Genomic DNA, 14,357 nt, shown 5'->3' with positions numbered 1-14,357 from the left:
TGCTTGTTTATTTTTAACAGTTTCACATAGACACAATCACACACACTGACAGCTCTCACCTGTAGTCTACCCACCACCCCCATCCTCCTGTCTCACTCGCCCCTTTCAGTCTCTCACAATTGTGTCTATCCACTTTGTTTTGGGACCTACTAAACAGGGACCATCTGTGTGACATGCTGTGGAGCTATCCTTGTGAGGTTGGTGAGCTCAGTCCATACACAACTAAAGACAGTGACTCCCCTTCTTCCAGAACCCATTGATAGCCAGGAGTTTAGAGATACAGGGTAGGGCTCTATGAGCCCCTCCCCTCTCCCTGACTGATGGTTGGTGTGGGCCTGATCTTGTGTGTGCCCAGTGAAGGTAACAATAGTTGTTGGAAGTTTATGATTGCGTTGGTTGAATGGGGTCTAGAGGATGGGATTTTTTTCAGCCATTCACCCTGGCTTCTAGCTTACAGACTCCCTCTGTCCTCTTCTACAGCGTTCCCAGAGGTGCTTGCTTAGCGCTTCTGACCATTCCTTCCTCTCTGAATCATGGGCAGTCTTGAGTCTTTGTATTCACCATTGTTCATTGCAGGGAGGGGCCTCTGATGAAAGCTTTCTCTTGTTTTTTTTTTTAAGTCTCACTTATTTTTATGTAAAGTGTATGGGTGTCTTGCTTGCATGCACGTCTGGGCACCACATATGTGCCTGGTACCCATGGAGGCCAGAAGAGGGTATCAGATCCCCCAAAACTGGAGCTACAGATGGTTGTTAGCCTTCATGTGTGTGTTGGGAATTGAACTCAGGTCCTTTGAACCCATTGGGCCACCTCTCCAGCCCTCCCTTACTTTTTGATGAAGTAAAATTGACACATAGAGCCTTAATTATGATTGGCTTTTGTTATTCTTAATGTAAATCTTGTTCATAATCCACTGACAGATTTGACAAAATTTTTGATCTGGCTTCATTTTATGAAGACTAGGATAAATGGCACCCCATCAGTCCTTCCGTGTAGTTAAGATCCTCGTTATAGCTGGAGGGGTCTGGTGGGCAGTTCTTGAAACTTGGGCTTACAAAGATCAGAGTATTGATGCTTGCCAGTCATGTCCACCCAGTTTTTGTTGGGAAAACTGGTTCAGTCCCTTCTTCTGTCATCTGTACAGTTTGCAATATATTTTAAAATTTATGTTAAGCATCTATCTTCTCTCTGCCTCTTGTGTAAATCTGGTTTATGAACTGCACCAGATGTTTTTTCTCCTATTCATTTCTTTGCTGATTCTCTCTCTTGTTCTGGTCCCTTACAGCCTGAGCCTTGGACGGCAGGATCGTTCTGCAGTGTAGATTGAACCATAAAACCCAGATTGATTTTTGGCTGCCCAGTTGCTAATACATATTCATTTAGCTATCCTATAACTCAAAACACAAACTGATGTTCCCTGTACATTTGCTTCTGTTTTTCTCTTGTGGTCTTAGTCTCTTTTGAGCTTCTATGAAGAAATGTTGATGTGGAGGAAAAAAAAAAGAAAAATATTTAGATATTTAACTTACAAAAAAAATCTGAAAATAAAAACAGAAAAGATTTAAAGTGGAAAAGTTTACTATAACCTTGTTTATGAATGTTAAAACCTGAGTATAACCAGTGTGTGTACACACACACACACACACACACACACACACACACACACACACACACAATGCAGCATGGTACATTATAGGATTCTTCATTGCAACATTATGTATATATTAAAATATTATTTCTACAGAGTTTCTAATACTGTGGAAAATGATTATTATGGAGTTAGAGCTCCATAGACACAATCATATAGAATGCATTGTCTTAGCTATATAAAAATAGACAAAACCCAAAGGGGATGTGTCAAAATGTCAGCGTTGCCTATCTGTAGTTGGAGTGGGGCTAGGCACAGAAGTCTGGATTCAGGCAGACCTGGGTGTAAGCCTTCTGTGTTTACCTTTTTATAAAGCATTCCCCTTTATTAAGCCTGCTTTACCCAGGATAAATCGGACTTCACTTACTGAGTTATTAGACAAGTGTGTGACACTCAGTATTTCACTGAGTGCTAGTTCAATTATTAATAACAGTGTTAATAATAAATATGTCTCCCATTTTACTGCTTTCTTAACACAAGCACTCAGTTTCTGCATGTTCCCTCCTATTTAGAAAGTATACATTTGATGAACTTACAAATCCACTATATTTTGGTTGGCCTACTTAGGCAAAGTCTCAACTCCTCAGCAATTGTGTGTTGGAATCTGTGTGCTTGACCCATAAAAAGGGTTAAGAATCACTGCCAGGTATACAGTCGAATGTAAGTTCCCTGCTATTATTTACAATGTTTTAATCTATGCATTCATTAGTGTTCTTATGTTATGGAAATGGGGAAATTACGACAGATTTACATATCTTGATTATCAACCTGAATGGATTCAGAAACACTTAAGAGAATGTTAACCATGCCTGTGGGTGTGTCTGTGGTAAAGGTTCCGGAGGAAATAGAACATGAGGGATTTGACTTAATCCATGGATGGATTGAAAAGTAGCCAGGTGGGGTCTTAGTTAGAGTAAATGGGTTGCTTGAGACGCCTTTGAATGGCAAATGGTGGCCCTGGCCTAGTCTTTTCCGTTGCTAGTCTCTGCTTCTTGGCTTCTTTGAGATGAGCAGCCCCTGAAGGACAGATAGCTATAGGAAGCTTCTGCTGCCGTGATATTCTGCCTCGCTGCAAGCACAGGGCAGTGGGTGCAGCTGTAACCTCTGAAATGAAACCTCGTTTGTTTTGCCAGGCATGTGTCATGGTGATGGAAAGACTAACCTAGTAGCCTATGGAGATCTCTATGCATGTGGTTCCCAAGTCTGAGATGAGGGACATTTCAAACTATGTACATTTGTACTGGAGCGTTCCCATGTTTGAGTATAAATGGGGTGGTCCTGGAGGAAGGTCCAGAAAATAAAACGAATCATTTGAGAAATCCAGTCCAGTCCAAGAATGTTGGACGGGTCCCATGACTAGTCTACCAATGGACTTTGAATTATGATATAAGTTGCTTTTCTCATTGCCGTGATGAAAGCAACTTAAGGAAGGGGGGGGGGTTGTTTCGGCTCATGAGTGCGTCATGGCAAAGACAGCATCTGATCAAGCCAAAGATGGCGGGTCACTTTGCCTTCGCAGCCAAGAAGCAGAGAGACGTCAACTCACTTTCTCTTCTTTATTCAGCCTGGGACCCCAGACCATGGAATGTTGTTACCCACTGTTAGGGTAGGTCTTCCACCTCCTCAGTAAGTCAATCTCAATTCCCTTATAAACATGCCCAGAGAGATTCCAGGAGATGCTAGACCCTGTCAGTATTATCCACCACAGTCACATTCCTTGATTTGTTTTGGTTCTTCACATACACACCAGATTTTCATATCAAGTCTCCAACAGAAATGCTCTTCTGATATGTGGTTAATAGATTAACATAGATAAATGGCAAGAATATGTCTTTAATTTGCTTTCCTTTATTCCTCAGAATTCTTTCTTGGGAAAGCCACACCCTATTGCCTTTGTGAGTGATGTGTGGTTTGCAGCCTTTCATTGAAAGGGGCCAGAACCGGAAAGTGGGAGGTTCCTTCCATTTTTTTTATGTGAAATTACACATGATCATGTCAGTGTGCACCATCACTTCACATTTGAAATCAGGCTGCAGCAGATAGCATTCAGTAGGGACCACACCAGCTTGACCTCACATTAAATACCAGCATGAGAAAGATCACTTGTGGGGGGAGTGTGTGCAGTTCTTTACTATATTCCTTCCATGATGAAGCTAGAAAATACTGACCTTTCCCCGCAGATCTCATAGAACAGAGCCTTGTGTATTCCAGGTAAAGACCAGTGTGTGGGCTCTAGTCATCACAGCGATGTGTGCTGTAAAGACAAAGCTGTCTGCCTCAGCAGCAGCATGTAACATCTACTGTCCTGAGACTCCATAAGGTTGTCATGAAGGGTCCCAAAACACCAAGTGATGGGGAGAGTTAATGTCTGGGTCACCAAGTGCATGCTAAGTAATTCACCGCCCTCCTGGTTTTGACCTTCGTAATGATTTCCTTCTATTTTTTTCTTGGATGTGACCTTTTATTATTCTATTTTTTTCATCATACTTTCTTCTGAAAACAACCTGTTGTCAACAATCTGAAGAAGTTAAGGTGTAAAAGGATTCAAAATGAGAGTTCAGTTAGAGCCAGTTGCTTTTCTTAGCTTTTGTCGAGGCAGAAAACAGCAGGTGGACCAAAAGGTGGATCCTAGAGGATTGGGAGGGGCAGACGATTTATTCTGCTGTCTTCAACATCAAAGCTGAGTAGTGAGGTTCCTGGAAGCCCACGAGCATTCTTAGTGGTCTGACAGAAAATGACAGGACATTCCTCACACAGCCTAGGAATTCACTTATCTCTCCAGATCCTCTGTATGCATCCTAGAAAGGGAGAGTGGGGGGAGGGCGGATCTCTGTCACTTTCTAGCCTGTCAACACATCCAACAGTGACACATTCCAGAGTGCCATGAAGCTGTTCCATACAAAGGGCCATCATGTGAGGAGCCTGCTGGCTTCTTTTGTAACTCAGCCCAGGAGTACCACAGCTGAAGCGAGAGTTACAGTGCAGTCAGTACCATCAAAGCTGGATTCTGGGTTGGAAGGGTATCAGGACCTGGACAAGAGAATGGTCCGTTTCAGGAACACACACTAAAATACCTAGGCAGTTGATCAGGAGTTAAACACATACCCATGCCATAGGAGTGGGGAATCTCTGGGTGGATGAGGCTGGCATCTAAGCAGTTTGATCTGCTTGCCTTTTACATTGCTTTCTCTTCTCGTTGCCACAATAAAATGCTTAAAAAGAAGCAACTTAAGACGGCTCACTTGGGCTCACAGTTGGAGGGTATAGGCCATCATGGTGTGGAGGGTATGGGGGCAAGAGTCTGAGGCAGCTAACCCATTGTATCCTCAGTCAAGATCCAGACAGACGAACGCTGGTGCTCAGCTCACTTTCTCTTTTTATTCATTCCGGGAGCTCAGCCCATGGAATGGTGCCATGCACATTTAGTGTGGCTCTCCCACTTCATTTAAAATAACATAGAGATTCCCTCTCCGATGTGCCCAGAGGTTTGTCTCCCAGGTAGTTCTAGCTCCTGTCAAGCTGGCTGACAGTCAATATTGAGCATTACATGCCTACTTTTCAAAGTCCTACATGCATCAAAATCATCTCCCAGGAGAGGATAGTGCTACGTGTATCTAAGCATCTGTTTCCTTCCCTCTTCCTCCCAGCAGCAGGCTCTTCCAGCGCTTCCCTGCTCCAGAGTCCTATACTTCCCTGTAGCTCACTAATGCATCCCACGGCAGAGTCTCCTCATAATTAGGCATCATCATTAATAAAGGGCAGTTCTCAGCTACTTTGCCTGAAAGTCCGAAGTGTGTGTGCATCCTGAAACACTGATGGAGGCAGATGCATATGTGTGCTATTAAAGTTGAGTAGACTTGGGTACTGCCAACCTTCACGATGGACTCCCAGGTGCCAGTGCCAAGGGTATATTGGAGGAATCCTTGGAAGGCTGCAGACATACTACATGGTAGCTCTCTCTGCTCACCTTTATTGGGAAAGTCTCTTGACTTCAAGGTGATAGTTTCTTCATCTAGAAGTGGTAAAATGTATAAACACCTTTTTCCATTGCTCTGTATTCCACACTATAGAGCAATGGATTTTAACCTTCCTAATGCTGCGACCCTTTAATATAGTTCCTCGTGTTATGATGACCCCCAACTATAAAATTATTTCATTGCTACTTCATAACTAATTTTGCTACAGTTATGAATTGTAATGTGGATATCTGGTATGTGACCCACAAGTTGAAAACTGCTCATCTGGGCCATCTTTAGTTCTCTTACTGAGATAGAAAGACTACCTTTCCTCTATCCCTGCATAAAAGTCAACATTGAGCCCTTCTCCATGGCAGGTGTTACCAGGAACAGTATACCTGTTCCTGATCCTCCCTTAAGAACCTATCCATGAATGTTGACTTGTGTGGCTTTGTTCTTTCTTAAGGTCTTCGTTTTGTTTTCTTTAAGTTCATTTTGTGAGCCATGAGGTTGGAATTCTGTGGTCCTTGAAATGGGTTTCGGGAGTGTAGCCATAGTCTGGTCTGATGGATGTTGACACCCTGTTTATCCTTAAGCCTTTTGATACTTCTTGCTCAGACTTGAGGCAACTCCACAGATGGGAGTAACATCCAGTGCAAACCTGGTTAGAAGCTCAAGGCTGGGAAAGTGACTAGGCCTAATAAGCAAGCTACTGCTTCTGTTTACTGGGTGGGAATGATATATCTATCAGATTGCCTCTGTAGATTCTTATGTTTATGTCCATACATTAGTGCTGCTGTTAGCTTTAGTCAGAGAAGGAAGGCTCTTTTTGCAGTAGGCAGTGATAACCATAGAACATCTGTTCAATGTTTTGAGAGTAACTGTTGGATGCTCAGCCTTAAATGGGACCTCATCCAAGGCTTGGGGGCTTCACAAAAAAAAAAAAAAAAAAATGGGGCAGAATGAATGCAAGAGCCATAGGAAGAGGTGAAATATTGTGGGAGTGTGTCTTCTGGGCATGCCTTGACCTTTACACTCTTGAACTCACAGCAGGTATGATTACCTGCCCATCTCTGAGGATCCATAGGTAGCTGATGGTTGCTGGGAGAAAGGCATGACATTTTTCAGTGGTGTAGTCACTGGTTTAGGGACCCATGCTTCTGTAAACAGTCCTAACGGAACTCATGGGACACCAAAATAGGACATGAAATGTCTGCCTACATCTTTCCATGGAGCACATATTCATTTCAGGGATCCTCAGTATCTGCCATGTGTTGGGGTCTTGAGATTCAAAGCTGATTATCTGGACTCGGCCCTTGTTCTCAGAGACCAAGAGGGGTGATGGTGCTCTAATGGTGGATGTGTCCCCAAACCCATGGTATAGATGCTTAATGCCAGATTGGGAATGGGCAGGGGTCACAGTGGCAACCCCATGAGTTATTAGAGCTGCCCCATGGCTGGGACTTTTATTGAACCCCTTGGTGTCTCGTGCCCATTTCACACCTGTTTAGATAGTTAATTATTTCTCCTGGGCTCCTTCACTGACAGTCCCTCGAGTATAAGTTACTAGAAGCTGAACAGTGGTCCTGGCCTTTCTGAAAGAAAACCACTGATGCTCTTGTGGGACATTTTCCTATGTCTGGGCTCCCACTGGCTGCAGAGAGGGCTTAGTAGGCCTGGCACTTCGCTACATGGATGCTGGGTGCTTTGAAAAACCTGTTCCTTACTGCTTTGCCTGAGCAGATAATGAAATGGAATTGCCCCATGTGGGACAAAGAGAGAGCCTCTCTACGCAGGCCCAGCCTCCTGGGTCCTCAACAGCCAGGAAGAGTTGAGAGGGATGCAGACATACTGAGAAGAGCCTGGGTAACTCACAGAAAATGTGACTCCTGTAGAGGAAGCAAAATGGGACACCTGGCTGCTTACCCACACCACCACCCTACCCCCCTAGAATAAAAGCCAGCAGGCTCCCGGGGAAGGGCTGGCTTGATTTACCTTACTGGTGGGCCTGCTCTGCTTAATGTGTTAGAGTCTGAATATTCAGGGCAAGCCCTGTGCAACTGAGCCCCGAGAGTCCTGGAAGGCAACATTTTACAGCACCTCTGTGTAGCAGAACCCCGGTGCGTGGTGGGTTCTTACTGGGCAAAGAAGCCACCTCTCTTCCTTTGTAGGGGTGCAAGTAAGACTGTAGAGAAGTGGAAGCCTTTTCCTTGGCTCTGCTCTGAGAGAGCTGAAGTACTCACTGGAGTCCAGATGAAGGCTAACTTGGTAAAGGGCCATTTGTATGTTGACATTTGGTTAGGAGATGCATGCGGCTATCAGACATGGCTCCAGAGCAAGGAGCAGACATGAAGAAGGGGGATGAGTATCACCATCCATAATTGGATGCAAGGCCATCCCGTGGGTTACAGTTGAGAAAAGATGAGCACACTATCCAGTCCTTGCTCTCCCGGTGAGGCCAAGTCCCTTGAGTAGAGGTTGTCTGGCCCTCCTGCTTGCCATTTTTCCAGGGAGAGGTCCAGAGCTCTCATATTGCTTCCCAAAGGGCATTCCTGGACAGACTGTACTCATAAGCGCTCCTGAGCTGGAGCCAGACATGATACTAGCGCTGCCCTAGAGAGGGCACTCACTGTCTTTGCCTCTTGAAGAGCTCTTGGATTTGGGAAATCTGAATATCTCTAAGACTTAGATGCTAAGACTCAGCCTCTCCACAAACACCTAGCTTTACATCTCCTTATGAGATCCCAGGATGTCTAGGAAAGAGAGTGCATAAGGCTGAGTACTGGATCTGTGCAGTGAGTGGAGGGCTTACTGGAAGGTGCTTGCTGTGAATAGGAATCTTGTCTGCTGCCTTTGCTTCCTCTGTGCCAGCTGAATGCAGTATGATGCTTCCGGTGTTTCTGTGACACTCAAGGCTAATTTTAATAACAAAATTACTCAGCACTATCAGTGTGCCGTTAACACGTTTAACTCTCTGGATTCTATGGCAGCCTTCCTGATGGATCTGTTTTTCTCTTGTCTACTTTTCTGAGGGGGAGACTGAGGCACAGGACACTTAAGAATTCTGCATGGTATGGTCGGCAAGGCAATGAGGTGTGGAACACCTCTTGGTCCTTACTTGTCAGGCATAAATCCAAGGAATAGCTAGCTGCTCATCTTGACCGATGCTGGGTATTTATATTAGAACTCCCTGGCTAGGGCTGGGCTTGCTTATCTCTGGTTGGATCAGGATGGTCCTATGTGTATAACAGCTCTCTGGAATTGGAGGGTCTTTTTATTTAATGTCTGTATTTCACAGCTGGTTCCAATGGCTCATCTTCTCTAATGGGTGGCATGGAAGGGTTTTTTGTTGTTGTTGTTGTTGTTGTTGTTTTTAATATTGTGTGTGCTGGTCCAAGTGACCTTTATAATGAAAGCAAAGTATCATCAGAGTGAGAAGAAATTATTAAAAGGAAAATAAAGGAAATGTCATGAATTTACATCCTGTCTTTTAATATACACACAAAATATTTAAGATCAATATGAGAGCAGACACTCAAGCTGGAGTAAAAGGAAACAAAGCTACCTTGGTCAAGCCATAAATAGCTACAGAAACTCATACATGAATTTGACTGTAGGCTTTCTTGCAGCGAAATCTGAAAAAGGAGCCCAGTCAGCCATTCTATATGCCAAGTGTGCACTGTTAGGTGTTAGGATCCAGGAGTGGAGACAAATGTCAGGTAGAGAAGGAGCATGAATTGTCACCCAGGTTGTTGTTTGAGCTCAGGAGATTCAGCGAGACTGCTCAGAATTCCTCATCTTCAGTTAGCATCTCTAAATTGATAAATGCTTCAATTCTCTTTCCTTGCTGTAGGGTAAAGCCTGGCACTTAATGCCAGCGAACGTCCATTTTGCCAGAATCTTGCTCATTTAAGAGTGGCGTGAGAACTAGCTCATTGCTATGGGGCTTGTCAGGACGAGTAAATCATGTGCACGTTGATTTCAGATCCAGGCATTGGCTTTGTGAGCGGTCATCTTGTATGATAATAAAAGCCCAGTCTTTACATGTAAATAATTGTTTAGGACAAAGGGGCTGGGGAGGTGGCTTAGCTGGTAAAGTGCTCGCCATGAAATCGTGTGAATTTGACTTCAGATCTCTAGCACCCAGGCAAAAAGTCCGGTGTGGAGGCACCCCCCCCCCCCATCCTAGTCTTGTGCAGGCGGGGACCGGATGATCCCTGGATCTCTGGCCTGCCAGAGTGACTGAATTGGTGGGCTCCGGATCCAGTAAAGAAGCCTTGTTACAAAACGTTTAAGTGAGGAATGATAAAGGAAGGTGCCCAGGGTTGTCCTTGACTTCCACACACATAAACACACATGAACACATGAACGCATACATACCATGTGCACCCACATGCACACAGTCCTGTAAAGTAAACTGTTAGTCTTGTTCATTTGGGAAAACAGAATCACAGTAAAATAAGGAGCTAGAAGTGAGAAAACTGTGCTGGACACTCTTTAGTCCTGGGCCTGTGTGCAGTTGAACAAAAAGACCCCTCTCTTTGAGAAGGGATTTCTTTTGTTTGTTTGTTTGTTTGTTTTTCAAGACAGGATTTCTTTGTGTAGCTTTGCGCCTTTCCTGGAACTCACTCTGTAGCCCAGGCTGGCCTTGAACTCACAGAGATCCACCTGCCTCCGCCTCCCGAGTGCTGGGATTAAAGGCGTGGGCCACCGCCCAGCTGAGGAGGGATTTCTTTACCAATCTGTTCCTGGGTAATGATGGTGATGCTCTTTACCTCGGTTGTTCTAGGTGATTGAATAGTTCAGAACATGACTCACATGACCTCTGCTGTTCCTCATTCTTTTGAGTTCTGTCCTGTGCTGAAAGAGCTGCCTGAATTCCATGCCTTTCCTCCTGAGGCGGCTAAGAGGAGGAAGCATGAGAAGTTGGTGGGGGAGGCTGGCCATGGGTACCGATTTCTTCCTGCTGTCTGAAGGTCAGAGCAGGGGAGTGACGGACACAGAAATCCAAGGCCGTCCTGGCCTGGGACCGAATCCAGACAGCAGGCTCCCACTCCACTGCCCCGTCTACCAGCACCTGCCCACCCTCTCCTCTCCAACAGACTGAGAGGCAGCTATGTGGACAGGGCCCAGAATTGAGATGGTACATGGTGAGGGAGGGCACTTAGGTGCCCAGAACTGTTCTTAGGACCATCAGGAGGCAGACCCCATATGTGGATGGCTTCCTGATACGACAGGTACCACATGTTTAGATGAAAGTTTTTCCATGAAAGATGGAAACTTCTGCCTAGTGCTCTGTCCAGTTCCCAGCAAGCCTGCCTAGGAGATATGTTGGTGTCCTTCGAGGCAGCCCTCTTCCCCATCTCGCTCCTGACCCTACTACCCACTTCGGTTTTGGACCCCCATTCCACTAAACTGTGTTTCCTGAGTTGGCAGAGAGCTCCAAGCCGTTGGACTCCTTGTCCTCATCTCTCCACCAGCCACTGGCTTTTCATTGTTCACTCTGACATCTCTTTCTCCATCCTTCTTCTGCCACTACATGGCACTTGGAATTCTTTCTCTGGGGTCCAGAAAAGATTAGCCATCCCTTCTTCTTTGCTGCATCTAATGAAAGGCATCCATGATGATACTGAACCTCATGGCCTCCTCCACTGACTTCTACCTCTGAGCCATGCTGGGTCATCTTGGGGGTCTGGGAAACTCTGCAACATAGCAAAACTGCCCATTTATCTCTGGAGCTCAGATTGTTAATTGGAAGTAGTCATATTTCTTTAAATATGCCTGCAGAAAGAGAGTTGGAAGCAGTTGGCTTTGAGACCTTGATATGATGGTGGAAAGTGTCAGCCATTTCCAACTCCTCTGTGCTGTTGGTAGTCTTGCCTCTGTATAGGCTGTAGGGCCTTCATTCATTTTGGGGCTAATTTTTGACAATCATTGCTGCTGTTCGTGGAGGAGTAGATGGTGACATTTCTCAATAAGGAATGCTAACACATTATCACACATGACACTCACACCAGTTCTGATATGATTGTGAATGACTTTATGGTGGGGACAGCCGGGCTAAGAATTGGACCTTTCTTCCCCCTGCAGCTAAATGATGATTGTATGAATCAAAGCTTATCTCCTTGTGTTTTCTAGACGCTGTAAGCAAAACCCATCAAGTCATCTATGAAAATGGTGGCGCTATCCTTAAAGATCTGTGTCCGCCACTGCAATGTGGTGAAGACCATGCAGTTTGAGCCATCGACAGCTGTATATGATGCCTGTCGAGTCATTCGGGAGCGAGTGCCCGAGGCACAGACTGGACAAGGTGGGTCATGGTTATTCATTGGTTTTTGAAAATGTGCTTGGATGTCCCTGAACTCTGTAGCTAAAGCGACACACCTAGACACATATAAAACATCTCTGTTTTAAGCCAGGCATGGACGCTCACTCCTTTAATCCCAGCACTCTGGAGCCAGAGTCAGGCTGATGTTACTGAGTTAAGGCCAGCCTAATCTACGTAGCCAGTTCCAGGCTAGCCTGTACAACCCAGTAAGACTCTGTCTCCAGGAGGGACAAATCTGAATTTTAAATGAAATGCCTTCTATATTACTTCCTGTCAAGAACAAGGCTTTCGTTGTCCATGACATGGACCCTCAGTACTCAGTATGAATATGCCTGTTTTCTTGGCCCTCCTGAGGTGAGCATCCTGCTCTGTCATTTACAAACCATTTTTTGATGTGTTACTACATGGGTTGAATAAAGAGTAACATACTTGCCTGATACAGACTGACTTCATGTAGCCTCAGCCCTGTGTGCAGGGCTTCCTGTGCAAGCCCTCTGAAGGAGCTTCATGAATTCTTTAACTCGGTTTTTTAAAACAATTGTATTTTTAATTATGGGTGTATATCTGCACATGGGTTTGTGCACGCGTGAGTGCTGACACCTACTGCGTCCAGAAAAGGGCACTGTTTATCATAATCAGATTGCTGAGTTTTGCTAAACCAGCAATAAAAATTTGCCAACAGTCCCTATCTGACTCTAGGATTTGCTTGTCCAATCTTGCTGGTACTTTTCAGTTCCTTTTTTATTGTTTTCTGACACTGTTAGAAGAAGAGGAGACAGGAGGACCCCTGGGGGCCAGCCTCGCTGTCAGCAAACAGGCCAGTGAGAGACCCCGTTTCAATGAACAAGGGAGATGGCACCCTGAGGGATGACACTGGAGGTTGACCTCTGGCCTTCATAGGCCTGCATGCGCACCTGCCCTACCCCTCATAGACTAGAAAGAGAAAAGTCTAGGTGGGAAATGACCATGCTCCTCTCCTGCCCCCAGGCCTCTTGGACTGTCCACATTGGATTAAGAGACCTTTATAAAGAATATTTCTTAATTCTCCAACTATTTTCTTTATTTTGTGGTATTTGGTGACAGAGGCTTCACCCCATAAGGAAGCCCCAAATATCTTGTTCATTTCTTTAAAATTCTGTTTTGTTGCAAGGTCTTCACCATATAGCCCAGGCTGGCCTCCAATTAGCCCTTCTGCCTCAGTTTCCCTAAGACTAAGATTGCAGAGCATTTGCCACCAATCTTTTATAAATTCTTTTTATTTATTTTTTTTATTTTATGTACTTTGGTGTTTTGCCTACATGTATGTCTGTGTGAGGGTGCTAGAGTTCTAAGATAGTTAGAAGCCACCATGTGGGTGCTGCAAATTGAACCCAGGTCCTCTGGAAGAGCAGCCAGTGCTCTTAACTGCTGAGCTCTCCCCCCCTCCCCCTATAACAGGCTCTGTTGCTATGACCCATCTTTCCTGCCTTGCCTCAGTGGCTCTGGTCTTAGGTGGTTGCTGCCTCCATTTTTTCAGAGCTGTGGGTGCATGGCTAAATGAGATTTTGACATCAAGGACCAGAAAACAAAGCCAACTTCGATTAGGAATGCAGACTGTGTTCCTCATGATTCTCTTAGACTTTAGGCATACCTCCAGCCCACTAGTCCATATGTATGGACCTTGCCATGGCTGTTGATTCTGTGGGGAGGCCTCTGCTTCCACGGGGTGAGTGATGCTCTGCTGTTGGTAAGAAGCAGGTCTCTCTGGGGATGGCCAGCATTCTCCTCCTTGCCCAGTCAGTGTGCTTGGGCCAGAGGTGGCTGTGTCTCCACTTGGCCTCTTTTTCCCTCTTTGTTTTCTTTCCAGCCTCTGACTATGGGCTATTTCTCTCTGATGAAGACCCCAGGAAAGGGATTTGGCTAGAAGCAGGGCGGACCCTGGATTACTACATGCTGCGGAACGGGGTATGTTGGTGGTCCTCTTTTCTTTTCTTTTTACTTTTTTTAAAATCTGTTTTTATATGTATGGATGATTTAATTGCATGTGTGGCGATGCACTACTTTCTTGACTGGTACCTTTGGAGTTCAAAAGAGGGTGTCGGATCCCCTGAAACTGGAGTTACAGACTGCTGTGAGCTGCCATGTGGGTGCTGAGACTCAAACCTGGGTCACTGAGTGCTCTTAACCACTAAGCTGTCTCCTGAGCCCCATCTTTAATTTTTTCTTTAAATAACATTTCCTTATTGTGTGTCTGTGTATGTGGATTTATGTGTTCATGGCATGCACGAAGATGCCTGAAAACCACTTTCAAGAGTTGGTTCTTGCCTTCCATAACGTGGACCCCAAGAACTAAACAGTCTTGATGCCAGGTGCCTTTACCCACTGGTCCAACTTGCTGGTCCACTGGTTCTATTTTCTCATTGCTTCACTGCTGGGAAACCAACTA

At 45.1% G+C, this 14,357-nt stretch overlaps 1 protein-coding gene across 2 annotated transcripts in view; it reads left to right on the top strand.

Moving 5' to 3' along the window:
- Tln2 (talin 2) overlaps positions 1-14,357 on the top strand; it is a 423,718-nt gene that overhangs the window by 235,158 nt on the left and 174,203 nt on the right. For both annotated transcript variants that reach the window (XM_036191895.1, XM_036191894.1), the window contains exons 4-5: positions 11,743-11,914; positions 13,779-13,876. In XM_036191895.1, coding sequence (XP_036047788.1) covers positions 11,773-11,914; positions 13,779-13,876 — 240 coding nt within the window. In that variant the 5' untranslated portion in view covers positions 11,743-11,772. The remainder of the gene's footprint in view (positions 1-11,742; positions 11,915-13,778; positions 13,877-14,357) is intronic.

Source organism: Onychomys torridus, chromosome 7, assembly GCF_903995425.1.
Source record: "Onychomys torridus chromosome 7, mOncTor1.1, whole genome shotgun sequence".
NCBI classification, from domain to species: Eukaryota; Metazoa; Chordata; class Mammalia; order Rodentia; family Cricetidae; genus Onychomys; species Onychomys torridus.
This window is presented reverse-complemented; position numbering and strand designations above follow the sequence as displayed.